General features: G+C 37.6%; 2 protein-coding genes across 10 annotated transcripts in view; one reads left to right on the forward strand and one right to left on the reverse strand.

The window, feature by feature from the left end:
* Positions 1–3,285, forward strand: part of gab1 (GRB2-associated binding protein 1) — an 82,461-nt gene extending 79,176 nt beyond the window's left edge. For all 9 annotated transcript variants that reach the window (XM_059554263.1, XM_059554255.1, XM_059554256.1 and 6 more), the window contains one exon: positions 1,384–3,285. In XM_059554263.1, the coding sequence (XP_059410246.1) occupies positions 1,384–1,542 (159 nt within the window). In that variant the 3' untranslated portion in view covers positions 1,543–3,285. The remainder of the gene's footprint in view (positions 1–1,383) is intronic.
* A 2,085-nt stretch (positions 3,286–5,370) lies between these two features.
* Positions 5,371–17,038, reverse strand: part of frem3 (Fras1 related extracellular matrix 3) — a 28,672-nt gene continuing 17,004 nt past the window's right edge. Inside the window, exons 7-24 of the mRNA XM_059554264.1 lie at positions 14,805–14,954; positions 14,465–14,674; positions 14,096–14,293; positions 13,843–14,007; positions 13,583–13,765; positions 13,276–13,406; positions 12,034–12,192; positions 11,632–11,935; positions 11,366–11,497; positions 10,931–11,262; positions 9,828–10,020; positions 9,532–9,636; positions 8,576–8,703; positions 8,316–8,450; positions 8,034–8,160; positions 7,711–7,898; positions 6,903–7,049; positions 5,371–6,822 (exon numbers count right to left, since the gene is read on the reverse strand). Of these exons, the coding sequence (XP_059410247.1) occupies positions 6,301–6,822; positions 6,903–7,049; positions 7,711–7,898; positions 8,034–8,160; positions 8,316–8,450; positions 8,576–8,703; positions 9,532–9,636; positions 9,828–10,020; positions 10,931–11,262; positions 11,366–11,497; positions 11,632–11,935; positions 12,034–12,192; positions 13,276–13,406; positions 13,583–13,765; positions 13,843–14,007; positions 14,096–14,293; positions 14,465–14,674; positions 14,805–14,954 (3,509 nt within the window). The 3' untranslated portion in view covers positions 5,371–6,300. The remainder of the gene's footprint in view (positions 6,823–6,902; positions 7,050–7,710; positions 7,899–8,033; positions 8,161–8,315; positions 8,451–8,575; positions 8,704–9,531; positions 9,637–9,827; positions 10,021–10,930; positions 11,263–11,365; positions 11,498–11,631; positions 11,936–12,033; positions 12,193–13,275; positions 13,407–13,582; positions 13,766–13,842; positions 14,008–14,095; positions 14,294–14,464; positions 14,675–14,804; positions 14,955–17,038) is intronic.

Below are 17,038 nucleotides of genomic sequence, written 5' to 3' on the forward strand. Positions count from 1 at the left end.
CAGAATTAGACAAATTGTCGAATAAAATATTATGTTTGGATGTGTTTGGGTGAGGTTTTTTATCATCAGGTGTCGGACAAGCGTAACAGTGGAGGCATAATACATGTTGACCCCAGTGTTCTTATTCTCAGGCTCTGATTATACACCTGTTATATCCTTTTTGCCATTAATTAAAAGGATTGAAATCTGCTTGTGTCTCATGTTGATGGAATAGAGTCATTCTATGGCCTTTCTCATTAACAGTGCTTTTTGCCTGTACATCAGTTGAGTATTATTATTTTTCCCATCATTGTTTGCAGATAAGTATGGAAGCATGTTTCCGTCACTGAATAAAAATGTAAAAAAAAAAAAAAGGGCAATTGGAGCTTTTTTCTCTGAATTGAGTCACACAAACTAACTTCATAGTCATTCAAAGTCATAACTGTGAGATAAAAAGACGCAATTGACGTTTTTTTTTCTATTCAGTGGCGGAAACAGGCTTCCGTAGACGAGAGACTGTAATTAATGGCAGCTGATCAAAATAATGTCTCTGTCTTTTAATTTTTAGCTTTTTAAATAATGGAATTACCCATTTTACCATTATTTAATAAGTTAAATATCAATATTCACATTAAATTAAAACAATGCCATGTAAAGTACAAGTACTGTTAGGTAAACTAGGGATACACTGATCCAGAATTCGTTCTGATAGGCATAAGCCAATTCTTATAATACTTATAAAGTGCAATTTTATTTGAAAAATTAATTTAATGCAGATGTCAGAGTAAAACATTAATAACTGAAAGTATTTTTAATGGTACAAGTGAATTTAGGAATCACAACATTTTCTAAATATTACATTTAACAGTTTTATTAAATTACTTGTATTTTTAAAGATTAGCTTTATATGAATGTTACATAATGGCAAAGGTTAAAATAGGGTTGTTTAGCATTTACAATGAAATATCTATTATCATCCGATAACCGATATTGTGTCAATACATTGTGCAGCCCTAAAATAAGTATTTATTCAACTTTCAAAAACTTATTTAATAAACAAGATTTTTTTTTTTTTTAAAGTCTATTTTATATACTACTAATACCGTAGAAAAGTGTTGTTGCAATTTTTGGAATCAGCTTTTTACCCAGATATCAGTACTTTTGGCATCTCTCCTGTTTCTCACATAAATATCTATTATCATCCGATAACCGATATTGTACCATTACATTGTGCATACCTAAAGGAAACATTTATTCAACTTTTCAAATAATTATTTGATATAATGAATCCAAAAAAGACTGTTTTATATACTACTAATACCGCAGAAATTTTTTACCCAAATATCGGTACTTTTGGCATCCCTCTCTCCCGTTTTGACTGTCATTCATATCTTGACCTTGCAGAAGAAGAGTAACGGGACTGGTATTTCAGCATCAGACGAGCGGGTAGACTATGTGGTGGTGGATCAGCAGCGAACACAAGCACTGAAGAGCACACGTGAGGCCTGGAGTGATGAACGGCAGTCGACGGAGCAAGATCCCCCCAACAAAGGGACCAAATGACACCCATCTCTTTCCTCTTTCCTGCACGATCATGACTCGTGGGAGGCCAGGGAATGGAGGACACTGCACACGCTCTGAACCTCCTATCAGGCCACCATGTTTGATTTTAGATACAGCTGTGTGACAGCGCCTAGGTCACAGGTCCCAGATCAGCTAGTTTACACTGCTTCCTGCTAGACGACAGCACCCATGCAGGGGAGAGCTGACCCAAGGGATCCTCATGTATAAGCTGACAGACTCCAAGTAGGATGGACCGCACTCTGCATAGGGGCTGAAGGACTTGCCAAGCCTTTTCGGCTGAAAGCCAAGTGAAAAATACGCTAACAGCAGCATTATTCATACTACATGGATACACACTGCCCCCAACTCAGACGGTTTCAGATTTTTGGATATTGTTTTTCCCACATCGTGGTGTTAAAGCACATTATTCCATGGGCTAGGGGAGCATCAGGTCTGGTGAATTTGTCTGTACTCAAGTTGTTGTTTTTTTTTTTTTTTTTTTTTTTTTATAATGTTCCGTGTTCACAAAACTGCCAAGGTGAGTTTTTAGGATGCATTTTATAAGCCTAAAACGTTTTATTGTGTATGTGTATAGTTCCATGAAAATCTGAAACTTTTACACATCTAAGTTTTTTTTTTTTTCATTTATTGTATTTTTTGGGCCTCAGTTGTAATTCAGTAGTGCAATCAAAAGATTTTGAGTTGCTTGAGCCGCAAATCTGCTAAGGTGAGTTAGTTTGTTTGAAAATGATTATCGTTTGCATTTAAGACAGCAGGCAGACTGTATAAAGTGTTATGTACATGAATAAAAGTGTCCTTTATTTGTATCTAAAATCTAGTATGTTAAGGCTTAGGTGTGGATTCTGCAGGATAGAAGTCTACACGGTCTGAGATGGTATCAGAAACTATGAAATGTTAATGGTGGAATCAGGAACTGTGATAGAGATTTCAGAGATTTCTCTGAATTTTTGTGTTTTGTGTTTTTGGTTTTATTCTCTTTTAAATTTCTTTCAAAGCAAGGTATCAATTTACATAAGCGCCGAGGTCAGGTACTCACTGAAAGGTTTAATAGATTTCATTTATTTTATTTTGCAGCTATAGATGACGTCTTTAGTGTTGCAGATTGTATGTTCTCATAGAAACATTTTGAAAGTGCTTATGATGCAAGATATTACTAAGTATGAGATGCCTTCATGGAGGGAAGGAAAAGCCGGTCAAGTAGTTTCAGGAATTTTATTATGTTTCTTCATTCTCTGTGTGACTGGTCTATCAATGCATTTTATTGCTACTTCGATAATTTATTTCAGATGGAGTTCCGCCGCTCTTGGAGATTAATTGCCTTACCATTGCAACTTTTTTTGAATGTTGTAAATATGATCCGTTCAGTGATTTTAGCTCACGTCAGAATACATCTATTCAGAATACATCAGCATAAAACTTTACTGCGTGTGTAAAATAAAATAGCTCTACTAACTACCATTCTTAAGCCAAGAAGTCACTGTTGATGTGTTGCAACACCATTGGTGGCTTCATCTGTATATATTTCGATACAGGCTTTTCAAGCATGTCTTTTGATTCAAAGCTGTGCCTATATTGGTTCCCTTCTACTCAAATCGTTTTTCTTTGAGTCCTCAAACCCTGATGCTTTATATCTTTTTTTTAATGAATCTGTAAGAAATGTACATTTTAAAATAAACTCAATAAAAGGATACTCCAGGAGATTACTGCTAGCATTGCAACTAATGGAATTAGTGATGATTTTTAGCTGTTTTCAAAACTGCAATTTCAATTACATGGAACATTATGGGTTAATATTAAAGGGATCGTTCACCCAAAAATGAAATTCTGTCATTAATTACTCATCCTCATGTCTTTCCAAACCTGTAAGACTTTCATTCATCTTGGAAACACAAATTAAGATTTTTGATGAAATCCGAGAGCTCTCTGACCCAGCATAGACAGCAATGCAACTACCATGAAAGCCTAGAAAGGTAATGAGGACATTGTTAAAATAGTCCAGGTTACATCAGTGGTTCAACTGTAATTTTATGAAGCTATGAGAATACTTTTTGTCTGCAAAGAAACACAAATAATGACTTCAATCAACAAGTTCTTCTCTTCCGCACATTCACGAGAGGTGAACTCATAAATGGTGTCCTGATAGACATTAGATAGAATTTATCGGTAGTTAACTCCTTACTGCCTGGAGCATGTTACATATCAAGGGTATCATGCACATTTGATTGATCTTATGACAGCTGATGATAGATAGAAATGATAGAAATTCAACTAGTCACAGGGTATAGAAGTAGGCATTTATCTTAACAGGCACTTTATAATGAAACAAGTATCCAGGTATCTTAACAGAGTTCTTTGCATCAGCAAAAAAGAAAATAATTCTCAAAAACATATACAGTTAATAAAACGGCAGTTTTCAAACACAAGGCTAATGGTGTGTTCTCCGACACAGACTTCTTTAAATCTGTTGGGTTTAAAACTTGTGTCCTGGAGTTATTTGATATTTAGTAATTTTTTATAATACAGGGTGAGATATAAATTACAAAATATTGGTTGAAAAATCTTGGTTTGTGTCTCACGATTCAATTTTAGTACATTGAACAAAAACCAACATTAAACAATAAATTGAAAGGAATATCAATTGGGAAACTACAAAAAAAAAATAATAATATATATATATATATATATATATACTATATATATATATATATATATATATATATATATATATATATATATATATATATATATATATATTAGGAGTGTAACGATACGCGTATTCGTATTGAACCGTTCGGTACGAGGCTTTCGGTTCGGTACGCGGTACGCATTATGGACCGAACGGTTCGTTGGACTAATTAATTTTATTTGGAAAATAAAAAAAAATGTGAAATATAATGATATGCTTTCAACAAGGTAGCCCAATAACCCAAACGACATAACAGGCAACGCCCCTGACACCCCCGAAGAAGAAAAAAACACCAACTTATATGTTTATGTTAGGCTACTTAGTCAGGCGCTCGCTCACTCAGCAATACAGGCTGAAGGCGCGTTGCAAAATGGCCAATGCGTTTAACAGGGAATCCAAAGTGCACCCAAACACCAGACCTGTTGGTTATTGGAGGATCTTCTATTTCTGGTCTGTTAAACGCATAAGCCATTTTGCAACGAGCTTTCAGCGCGTACTGAGTGAGAGAGCGCCTTAGGTGTAGTGGAAAACGTAGGTTTTAAGAACATGCTTAATGTAATTGAGCCCCGTTACAATATTCCTTCACGAGCCCATTTCAGACAGACCGTAATTCCTGCTTTGATCCAAAAAACATAAGCCCTATAGAGAACCAATTGAGTAAAAACACACTCAATATAAAGAGTTATAGAGTTCCATATAAAAAGTTACATCTTTGTATTTGTTCATAACTAATATAACAAATACTAAACTAATTTTTTCTAAGGAGCTGTTTTTGTTTTAGACAGTATGCTGCTTAGAAAACACCATAGAAGATGGGTAAAGAATAGCTCCATCATTGTTCAATGTAAAAAAAAAAAACATACTTTTGTTAGTTTTAATAAATAAAACATTTTTATAAAAATCAAGGAAATTTATCTGCTAATTTTTTCTTTTTGCTGTATCTAAAACGTACCGAACCGAACAGTGACACCAGTGTATTGTATCGAACCGAACCGTGAATTTTGTGAACCGTTACACCCCTAATATATATATATATATATTCAGCATTATTGCTTTAATTTTGTAAATATGTATTGGTTTTTGAATGAAAGATGTGCTTGGTTCTCACAGTTTCAAGTTAGTTTTTTTGACAACACCAGTCTCACTTTTTAATACCAGATATTTAACAGTCAGCTGTGTACACACACAGAATTATTGTGTTATTCTGAACCATATTCTAACATCCTGAAAAGGTATAAAAATAAGTACATTAATAATATTAAACATCACGCTCCCTTTGCATAGCAACACATCGGTCATGAGGGATTGCTGACCTGTGCTCTTGTACACAGCATTTCATGTTATGGAACATATAAAAATAGATACATTTATTACAACACTGCTCGAAGAAGCCAGTTCCTGCATTTCTCAGTTTGCTTAAATCTAACACACACACTCAGAAGAAGAACTGTTATGAAAATTTGAATAAAAATGAAAAGGGGCTAATTAAAAAAAATGTCCAATGATCTTGAACAAGTTTAAATTGCCTGGGTAGTTTAATAAAGCTTTTAAAGTCCAACATACACTTTCATGCCAAAGTAAATTTACCTTTTATTCTTGTTTACAATGAAACATTTTTGAACTTCAGGGAAAAAATTAGTAGATTTATCTATAATGAATGAATGATTTATTTATAACTCAATTAGAGTTTGACACAAGCTGAAGCACAGATTCGCTCTGTTTGTCTGAGCAGGATCACTGTGGCCAATTCTGGTTCACAGAACTACTGATGGAAGCACGCTAAAATTACATTAGTACTATGAAGCTCAAACTTAATCTTAAGATAAAGGCAACAAGCAACTTCCTTTTATTTGACCAAGTAATATGAACAGTCTTGGAGTCGATATGTCTTCACTGAAGCTGTGGAAACCTCCAAAAGAGCCACATATTGGATGGTGTCAGTTGAACTGAGGATTTAGATCTCAGAATCTTTCTGTCTCAACTTCAGCTGCTTCTTTGAAAAGAAGAGCATCGTAGTGAGAGTTAGTTATGATCAGGGGAACAAGGGCTGTTTAAACCTCAGAGCTGTCCACATTGTGTCGCATGGGCTCCCGGTTGTACGCTGTGCAGGACGAAGTGGAATAAGCTGGGTACTTTTTATCTTTCCTCTTGCGTCGCATCAAGAGAACCACCAGAACTACAACCAGGCATACCAGCAGGATGAGCCCAGCCACCCCCAGCAATGTGGACATGCCAGCGGGAAGAGAGGAATCTGAACCAGGCCCTTTGCCCAGGCTCCCCTCCACCAGAGGGTGCTCCAGGTAGGTTTCCCGACCCCATGGCTGACTCACCCGAAGTCGGTTTGAGCGATCCAGGGCAATGTGCTGAATGTTGGTTCCTCGATTATTCTCAGTACCGATCTCGAAAGCTTCTGGGTCAGGTACTGCACGTCGACTTCGGGATTGCGTGCCAGAGTCAGCAATGGAGGAGGATATAGCGTGGTGGTACTCAAGGCTTCTTTTACCACGGCTGGCGTTCTCTTTAGAACGGAGTGTGTAGATAGTGTGGATGAACCATTCACGGCCAGCAGTTACCTAGTGAATTAAACATAAAGACTGCTCAAGATTCTGTTTCAAATTGGGTTTATGGTTAAAAAACATGGTGAGTCTCTGACCTGGAAGAGTGGAGATGATGACAGGGTGAAACCATCTGATCCAGGTTGCTGGACCAAAGGCAGGGCTCCAGGGGTATCCACTGCAAGGCTGGCATCGAAATTGACATTTCCAAAGACGGTGGCTTGAGTTTCTGGCTGAGCTTTGTCCTAAAGTTCAAAGACCAAGAAGTTCATGCATTCAGTGAACACAAGAAAGATATTCAATTAACATGCAGTTACATGCTGTACAATGACTCAAAAAAAGTGCATTTCTGTATTAAAATCAACTTTGATATTTTTGGGGGATATAAAATAAAAAAATGTCTAAGTGATAAAACTGTTCTAAAAGCTTTAGAACAACAACAAAGGCTTAAAATGACAAATCCTTAAAAACATTTTTAATGCAATGAAATTTTACTAACTGGGGGAGAGGGTGGTAACAAAACTTCACCATTGTTTATTAATATTTGAAAAAACTTTTGTCTGCCAAATCAATGTGTGTGGCCAAAATACAGAATACATATGAAATATATTCTGACCTCTTTATGACAAGTCACAATTTTTTTCGAAACCACATAGCATTCTTAGACATTTTAAACTTAAAAAATAAAATGTATAAAGATCACATGAAACCACATGATTTTTATTCTTTTAAACTGCATTCATAAAAACTTTGGACTTTTGTCATTGACATTTTTATGTCACTGATATTTTAATATTTCTCTGCTCAAAAAATGATTAACATAGTGGTGGTAACATAGTCTACATTCATAATTAACATTTGTATGAAAGGTACAGTAAAGCAAGATGGTATGAGGTAATTACATACCAGGATCTTGAGTCTATATAGCAAGGATGGAGCGTCAGCCAGGCATCCATACTCTTTATTAGTAGGGTTGTACTTTGGCACGTAGCCGTCTGTGCCAGTACAAAGGAACACTTTCTCTATGCTGCAGGAGAAAGAGTCACCCAGGTTCTGCACTGGGTCCACCATCACTCGACCATAGATGTTCGAACCTACAGCGGAACCGATCGGAATAAAGTTTCACGCTCAAGGCAGGAACTGAATGAATTAGTAGTTTGAATGAATAACTATTTTCACATAAACTAATATTTAAACAATTATATTATATTGCTTTTGGATTCTGGTACCTTCCATGAAGGCTGTGTCCGTGCCTTCTCCAAAGCCCATGGAGCCATCAGACAGCCACATCTCCTTCTTCGACAGCAGGAACATCTGTGTGTTCAAACTGAACTCTGCTGCTACAGGGTCACTCACCTGAGAAACAGCACAAAATAATAAGCATCATGCTTAAATATTCATTGTGACTTGTAGGATTAGATGAACACACTATAACCGCATAGTAGGACCAAAACCAAAGATCAATACCAAAGATCAATACCAAATTTTCAGAATGAAAAAGACCAACCAACCTGCTGGAAGCGGATGTCCATGTCGAAGGTGAGGGGCTCCCTTGGGTGACACACAGGGGGTATGCTGAACTCTCCGTTAGGTGAAGCAATGCATGGAATCAGCTTCACAGTATAGGTGCCAGAATAGTCCCTCACCTACACACACATATCAGTTTACCTTTTTAATATTTATACAATCTATAGCCTGCATTTACTGAATGAATACTATGACTGACAGTACCTAAAAGAAAGAAAAGATAGAAAACTGGACTTGAACTTACAGCAAAATCAGAAACGAAGCTCCACTGTTGCATGGGCTGGTTGTAAGTGGGCTCAGTTCTGATCAGGGAGAGAGTGAACGTGAGTCCAGAGTGGTCCGCTGACATTACCATGGAGGACAAAGTGGTTCCTGAAAGCCAATACAAACACCAGACATTTAAAATTCCAATTAAACATGACTTAAGAACATGACTTAGCCTAGTTTAATAATAGCCTATTTGACTCAAATAATATTTGACAATGTTTTAACACATTTAGAAAATGATTCAATGTATTGTTATTACTATTGTTTAAAACGTGTGCAGTTTATTTTATCAATAAAAATAAATAAAATAACAAAAAGATCTCAGTTATGTCAGCCAGTGTACTGATCGACCAACCAATCAGAGGCCACGCATCGATAAAGTTATCACCGCGTGAAGCTGAGAAGAGAGATAACCAAGGGAAATGAATACGGATAAGTTACGCCCGTTTGCACTGACTGTGAAGAATTAATTTACCATCTGTAGTTTGAAAGACGTGAGGACACAGACGTGACCGCATCGCAGTGAGGTAATTTTTAGAAAGAGTAACGTTATTTCCAACAAGGCGCCACATGAGAAATAAATGGAGACAAAAGTGCGCCAAAACAATCCCGGTCCAAAACCAATACATTTATATTCACAAGCGAAGTGAAACGAATACATTTACATTCACTTTAAGTGACCCCTTAAGTGAGAATGATAAAAAAAAAAAAAAAAGTTCGTTTAATATAATGTCACTTCCAGTAGAGGGCATTGAAGGTTTCTGTCAGGAGGGTAGTGACAGGACGTTTACTGTCAGTAGGGGGCACATAGTACTGTAGCTACTGTACTGTACTTACACTGTATGTTATATTTTGTACAGCACAGTGAGAGCTTGTCAGCTGATATGAGTGTGTGTCTGTGTTCATCTGCACCTGTGTCTGTTTTTGGGTTACCTGGATGAGACATCACAAACTGTCCCCTGAATCGAGCCTCAGTCTTGAAATTGACAACAAGACGGCCTTCATCATTTATTCTCATGCTGGTGGGATACATGGCACCTATAAAAAAAAAAAGCACAAATAACAACATCAGACAGGTTATAGTGATTTTCATTGAAGTTTTAGGTGGAGAAGAATTTTGATATATGCTGATGTTTTAAAACCTGCATTAATCTATATTCATGTTTATTTAATTTTACCATTTGAATTTTTTTGAGTTTATGATGCATCACTTGTAGTAAAAGTGCTACCTTGCAGCTCAGCCTCTGGTGGGCTTCCAATACCATCTTGCCATAAGATGGCAGTGTCATACACAAAGGTGAGCCGCAACTCAGACCGTAGGTCAAAATGTTGCCAGCCGCCAACCGCAACGGGAGAGTGGAAGACATAAGACACAAACAGAGGCACCCGCAGGGTTACATAGGACTGAACAAGATTCAACACCTACAGACACAGGAACAGAGAAAGACACATTTAAAAAATGTACAGGTAAACTAAATGTGAACCTTTGTGTGTGTGTGTGTGTGTGTGTGTGTGTGTGTGTGTTGATGCTGGAAATATACTTTCAAACACTCTTTTAGGACTTTTCAGCCTCTATGAAGATGCTTATGATGAAACTGTAGTTCCTGTCAAAATATTTTATTTACTTTTTTATGTAATTTATTTCAATTAAATATTTGTTTCTTTGATAAGATGCGACTCATTTAGACTGACCAAATGCTAATCATTTTGACAAGCAGCTTAATTCATAAACAAGTATTTAACATAAAATAATTCTACATATAAAATCTAAAAATGTCTTTATTCAGACATTAAGAAATTAAATTGTTCAAAAGTGACAGAAAAGACATTCTTAATGTTACAAAAGATTTCCATTTCAAATAAATGCTCTTCTCTTGGACTTTTTGGTCATAAAAAAATCCTGAAAAAAAAGGAGACCGTTTGGACACAAAAATTTAACTGCACAACTATTCACAGTATTGATAATGAAGAAGAAATATTTATTGGGCAGCAAATCAGAATATTAAAATGATTTCTGAAGGATCATTGTAACTGTGAAGACTGGAGTAATGATGCTGAAAATTCATCTTTGCCTTTTACATGTTAAAGTATATTAAAATGGAAAATTTTATGTTTTTAAGATATTTTACTTTGTTAAAATATTTCACAATATTACCGCCTTTCAGAATTTTATATTGAATAAATCCTTAAAAAGGCTTACAGACCCCAACTGTTCAAACAGTTTAAACTATATATAGAATTTACAGTTTTTTTTTTTTTTTTTCTTAAAAACGTTACATTGGCTTCAAATATTGATTAAACATTGAATGACACAGATTCTCGAAATCCTTACCTGTCCATCTGTGCCAATGGATCCTCCACAGTCATTCAGCAGCTCTGACATGTCGTAGTAGCTACTGAACTCCCACAGACATGCCTCCAGGTTAAGATTGCGATAGAATCGAAGGGAATTGGTGCTACGGATGGCCACGCTGTACTGGTATGGTAAAGTCTCGCCAATAATTTCTGGGTTCTTTGTGGCGTCAGTGATGAAACCATGTGCTGTTTGGATCTCGTTGAAATCCAAGATGTTAGAGCATCGGTGGTTACCTACTCGTGTGCCATCTGGACTAAGGGTTAGCTCAAAGTTGGAAAGGGGACGTGTGGAGATAACGGGCAGCATGCCTAAGCAAAAAGTGTGGAGATTAATATCCTGGAGTTTTTGGACATTTCAGCTGACATTTGCTTACTTAGTAGTGCATTGTTTGTGATAGAGGTGGTCACTTACCATCCATGTGAGGCATAGTAACAGTGAGTTTGATCAAATTGGGGTAGTCAGGGTCATCTGGGCCGGTGTAACGGATTTTAGCAGAGAACGGTTCAGCACCAACTGTGCCAGGTATACGAGGCTGACACAGGCCTAAGGATGGCAGACAACTTCATTAACTTCTAATCGTACGGTAATCATTTTTCTAGAATCCCCAAAAAAACAAACGAAACCCTGTGCTTTGTTGAATTAGTAATTCTTCAAGAAATGAGAACCAAGAGCCTCACCCTCCTCTCGGCTGATGACCACGATAGGGGAACTGAGCTCCAGCCCAGCGTCTCCATTGGCGTTGAAAGCTCGGGCAGCACATTGTACACGGGAGCCAGCCTGGAAGTAGATGGAGTCCAATGTGATGGACTTGGTGTTAGTGAAGAAGGTGTTGGTGTCCACTTCTCGCATGGGGCTGGTGACTCCATCCGGTCCACTAGGGGCACTAACCATCCAGCGGTACTGAGTCATTGTGTCATTGATGTTCTCCACTGAGCAAATGGAGCCGGTCTTGTCAAAGTCAAAGTATTTGGGGTTGCAAGACTGATAGAACATGGACACAAGAAAACAGGTCACTTCACCTTCTCCACATATATGTAATTGTTTAATTGGAATTAACTGACATCTATGGTGTCACTCACCGTAACGCACACAACAGGATAGCCGGTTGGAGGGTGGGGATTGTCCTTGGACCTAACTGTATCATCATACAGTAGCAAGGACACCACCTGAGGCACTGCTGGGAATGTGACATCAGCAACGCTATTCATCTCTTCAATGTACACAATAGCCTTATTCATCTACAAAAATTAAGAGAGGAAAAGACAACTATTTAGGCTACCGATCTCATTTTAGGGAAAACAGAGTGTGGTCAATCCTACAATAACATAAGCAGCAGTAGACAGACCATCTGTGAACCTTTTTTTTCCAAGTAAGCACTGGACATATTTGTTTCACAAAATATTTTAAGAATAAAATTAACCAAAGTTGAGAATATTTTGTATTCTTTAAAACAACTTTTATTAATTTATTGGGTTGTTTAAAATATTTCAGCATTAGATCACTGGCTATTACTATTACTAGATGTGCATGCATGCTCTGAAGGGACATTAAACAGTAAACAGAGAGTGTAAATGAAAGACCCCGCCAGCTTGAGACAGGCTCTTTAAAAAATATTCTTTGAAATGCACATTTCATTAAAAAACAAGATTGTGAATGAAACAATCCTGTCAAGCCTGTCGTGACAAAAATAGTGTGTATGCTTATTATGATTGTTGCTGTACTCTGCTGGCAATACAAAAAAATGGCATTTAAAGTGTTTTTCAATGAGTTGATCATTGTCATACAGTTATACTGTCATACAGTGAAATAAAACCACAAAGCCTGTCATGTTCTATAGAAAAAAGTACTATGTTCTTAAAAATATATTTGAAAACTTCTTGATTTTTTTTGTCAAGAATGCTACTTTGTAATATTTTTTTTACTTCTTATAATCTTAAAAAGTTCAATATACAGTAGTAGTATCCGTTGTAAAGCTCCAAACACATTTTAAATGTCCAGTCAGAGACGTGTGACATTTATGTGCAGGCGACTCTCACTGTCAATAAAATAGCAAAAAGCCCCCCATAATGGCTCTAAGGCCTTGACTGTAAAGGGTTTTGTACATGTTCAGTGGATAACTCTGTTTATAGGTCACTGTGTCTATTGAGGCCCATTTACATCATACAGAATCCTCTGAAAGAGACGGGAGACAGCGATTGGCTCCTGCTGACAGAGGCAGCTGCCACATGGCTATTTTAGAAAGAGAGTCACATTAGCGTGTGTCTGTGCGAGTATGCGATGTGGCGTCTCTGGGGGTATTTTTAGAGATGATGGTCTCTGACCTGTGTCTCAGCCACCATATACTCGTCAGGCTTCATGTGAACTGTGAAAGCCTCACGAATCTCTCTTTGTCCATCGTAGAGAACCTGGATCTCCACCACATGCTCTGTCTCACCCTCTTTAAACTCCACATCTGTAAGGACATGCAAACAGAGAGGAAATAGATAACCGTTCTGCTTATCTGTGACTGTGTCAGTTCTCCACTCCTGGATGTTGCATGTTTTGTTGACCATGGTGAAATAATTTCTGATAATAGTATGGCATCTTATGGGATTTGTATTTTGTAGCCTTCATGGGTCTTCTGCTGACCTTGAGAAAGGGGATTGTAGTCCTCTCCTGAAGTCGCAGAGCCATCCTTGGTGTGAATTCTCACCACAGAGACCTTGGAGGTGTCGCCCTGACGCAGGACAGGAATCTTCACTACAGCAATCTCTCCAGGAAGTTGTGGCTCTCTAACACTGTATTTGATCTCAGCAAACCTGATGATGGATTCTGCAGTGGAAAATGAGTTTTGTTTGCTGTGAGAGAAGTTCATCAAGACCTTTAAGCAGATATTTGTCAATACTTACTATCTTTATGATCAGTGATGGTGACCAGAGCTTCTTTTTGTTCTCCTATAGCAGCTCCATATAGTGATTTGCTCTTAGGTGTGCCCAAAACCAAGCGGAACTCCTCATCCTCTTCATGAATCGTGTCATCTACTAAAGTTACTACACATGGCTTCTCAATCTCTCCTGTAAACATGCATATACAAAAGATGAGCGAATCATAAAATTATAGGTGGATGAAAGGATGAGGAACATGTTTAAAAAAGTAACAGACCTGGTAGGAACACAATGATAGATGCGTCAGTATTGGGTCGTTCATCATAGTCCATCATGACCTGAGCAGATCCCTGGCGTGTGTAACAGCGGACTGTGGACCTCTGACTGATGTCACCACTTCGGTACACCATTACCTTCACCTCTCCATCACCCTCATCTACCTTGTACTCTGCCTCTCTAAACTGGACTTTGGGCACTGCAGAAAAATCCAGCATTGATTAATTAACCAGTATCACTCAACTAAGATGACTGTATTTAGAATTTTGCATTGGCACTAATGCACATTTTATCTGCAGTTTGATATCTTCTACAACAAACAAACAAAAAATGGTTGTATTTATTTGTTCATTTGTTTTCCTTTACTCACAGTCAGTGAGAGTGTCATTGATGGTGATGACAGTTTTGCTAGGTTCTCCAAGGACTGCGTTCATGGGCATACGCAGCACCAACTCAAACGTCTCTGGTCCCTCCAGCTCTGGCTGGCCAAGATCATCAAGAATAGTCACACGAAACGTTTGCATGGTCACACCTGGAGCAAAGTCCAAGTTACGGCTGATTCCCACATAATCTAGACCCGCTGGGAGGAAGAGAAAAGGGTGGGGGAGAAAAATCATATGCATGAAAGTAATTTTGTTGCCTTTTTTAAACAATTTTATTAGGTAAAAATCATATATCAGCAACTGTTGTTTTTGACTGACACTCTTTACCTTCTGCTGAAACAGGGTCACTCTTTCTGGAACGGACTGTGACAGTGGCTGTCTTTGAAAGGTCAGTTCCAGTTCTCCACACTTTCACCTCCACATAACCATCACTCTCATCCACCATGTATTCAGTCTCTCCAAAATAGAAAGATGGCTCTGTACCGAGAGGAAAAATCTGTCAATCTCCACTCATTTTATTTAAAAAAAATTTAAACTCTTGTTATTTTCCTATTTTATATAATTAGAATCATATATATATATATATATATATATATATATATATATATATATATATATATATATATATATATATATGAGATTTTCAATGCGGTCTCAGACTTTTGGACCCTGTAGTACCTTCAGCAAAACAGAAGGCGAGAGGAGGTGCCCTTTCCAGCAACTAAAATGACATTTAAAGCCATTGTTCTCAGAATTGTTAAGTTGTGTTTCATCTTTCACAGAGATGTTTTGACCCATTAGTGCTTCAGACAAAGATCTGGATCTGCCATCACCCCCATGACAGCACAGGAAACCTACCATTATTTCCAACTTCCTGTCTGAGTCTACTCCTGTCAAGATGCACTTGGGTGAGTGTGTGTGTGTTTGGGAGGTCTGAGAGGTTCCCAGAGCGATATCAGAATCAGCTCAGGATAAATGAATGTAGAGGGGAGAGGGCTTTCCAGGGTGGGGGAAGAAGCCGTAAGTTTGAGGGGTCGTACAAAGAAAAAGAGAGTAGTGACACCTCCATAGACAACAAGTCAGAGACAAAACAAAAAGATTCCAACCCTGGCTGGCATCCAGACCACAAGTCTATCCAAGTCCCTATCCCCCCTGCAAATACCGGGCCCTTCCAGACCCACCAAGACGCTGGACTACTACAATATACACATTAATCTTCATTTCTTTAGTTTGGCAGGTACATACATTATTTACACATAAATATATGTTGGGGTGATTTCCCAAATTGTGGAGGATGGGACTGTTATTGATGGTGCTGATTGCAACTATTAGATTGTTTTTATGAGTGAAGAAAACACTGAGGATTTATTGAAAATTAAAAGATAAAAAGGCTGTGCTTTAAATGGTAAATTCTTGAATTAATCTTATCTTAACGTACTGAATTCAAAGATGACTTTGTTTGGACTGTGGTTCCTTTGAGTAATGCATATAAATCCTAAATCCTACATGGATGGGGTGTTCACAAAGCTCTTTCAGGTTCCTCGCTGAGGTTTATGGGTCGTTACTAAGGTCATAGGGGCCTCATTTGTGCTCCTTCAACTTGTTTTGGGTTATCGTGTTACCATGCTGCCAAGGACAACAGTGGTATGACCAAAAAGTAAAGATGGATTGTTCTGTGACTACCAATGGTTTCAAAGCATGTGTAATAAAAGAGCAACTATAAAGAAACAGGTAAGATGTCAGTATAACCACAGAACATGGAGGAGACGGTGTTGTGTCTTTGAGGATGAGTAAGTTATTTTTAAACTCCAATATCAATCATGAAAGTACTTTGTGGTTAAGAAAAATAAAATGCACAGAATATAGTTAGTCTGGCTTGCACTATTATATGTATATAGGCTCAGTCCCAAATACACTAGTGTGTATATTGTTACAAAAAATATATTTCAAATAAATGCTGTTCTTTTAAAATGTCTATTTACAACCCGAATTCCGGAAAAGTTGGGACGTTTTTTAAATTTTAATAAAATGAAAACTAAAAGACTTTCAAATCACATGAGCCAATATTTTATTCACAATAGAACATAACATAACATAGCAAATGTTTAAACTGAGAAAGTTTACAATTTTATGCACAAAATGAGCTCATTTCAATTTTGATTTCTGCTACAGGTCTCAAAATAGTTGGGACGGGGCATGTTTACCATGGTGTAGCATCTCCTTTTCTTTTCAAAACAGTTTGAAGACGTCTGGGCATTGAGGCTATGAGTTGCTGGAGTTTTGCTGTTGGAATTTGGTCCCATTCTTGCCTTATATAGATTTCCAGCTGCTGAAGAGTTCGTGGTCGTCTTTGACGTATTTTTCGTTTAATGATGCGCCAAATGTTCTCTATAGGTGAAAGATCTGGACTGCAGGCAGGCCAGGTTAGCACCCGGACTCTTCTACGACGAAGCCATGCTGTTGTTATAGCTGCAGTATGTGGTTTTGCATTGTCCTGCTGAAATAAACAAGGCCTTCCCTGAAATAGACGTTGTTTGGAGGGAAGCATATGTTGCTCTAAA

The sequence above is a fragment of the Carassius carassius genome, chromosome 7 (assembly GCF_963082965.1).
Source record: "Carassius carassius chromosome 7, fCarCar2.1, whole genome shotgun sequence".
Classification (NCBI taxonomy): Eukaryota; Metazoa; Chordata; class Actinopteri; order Cypriniformes; family Cyprinidae; genus Carassius; species Carassius carassius.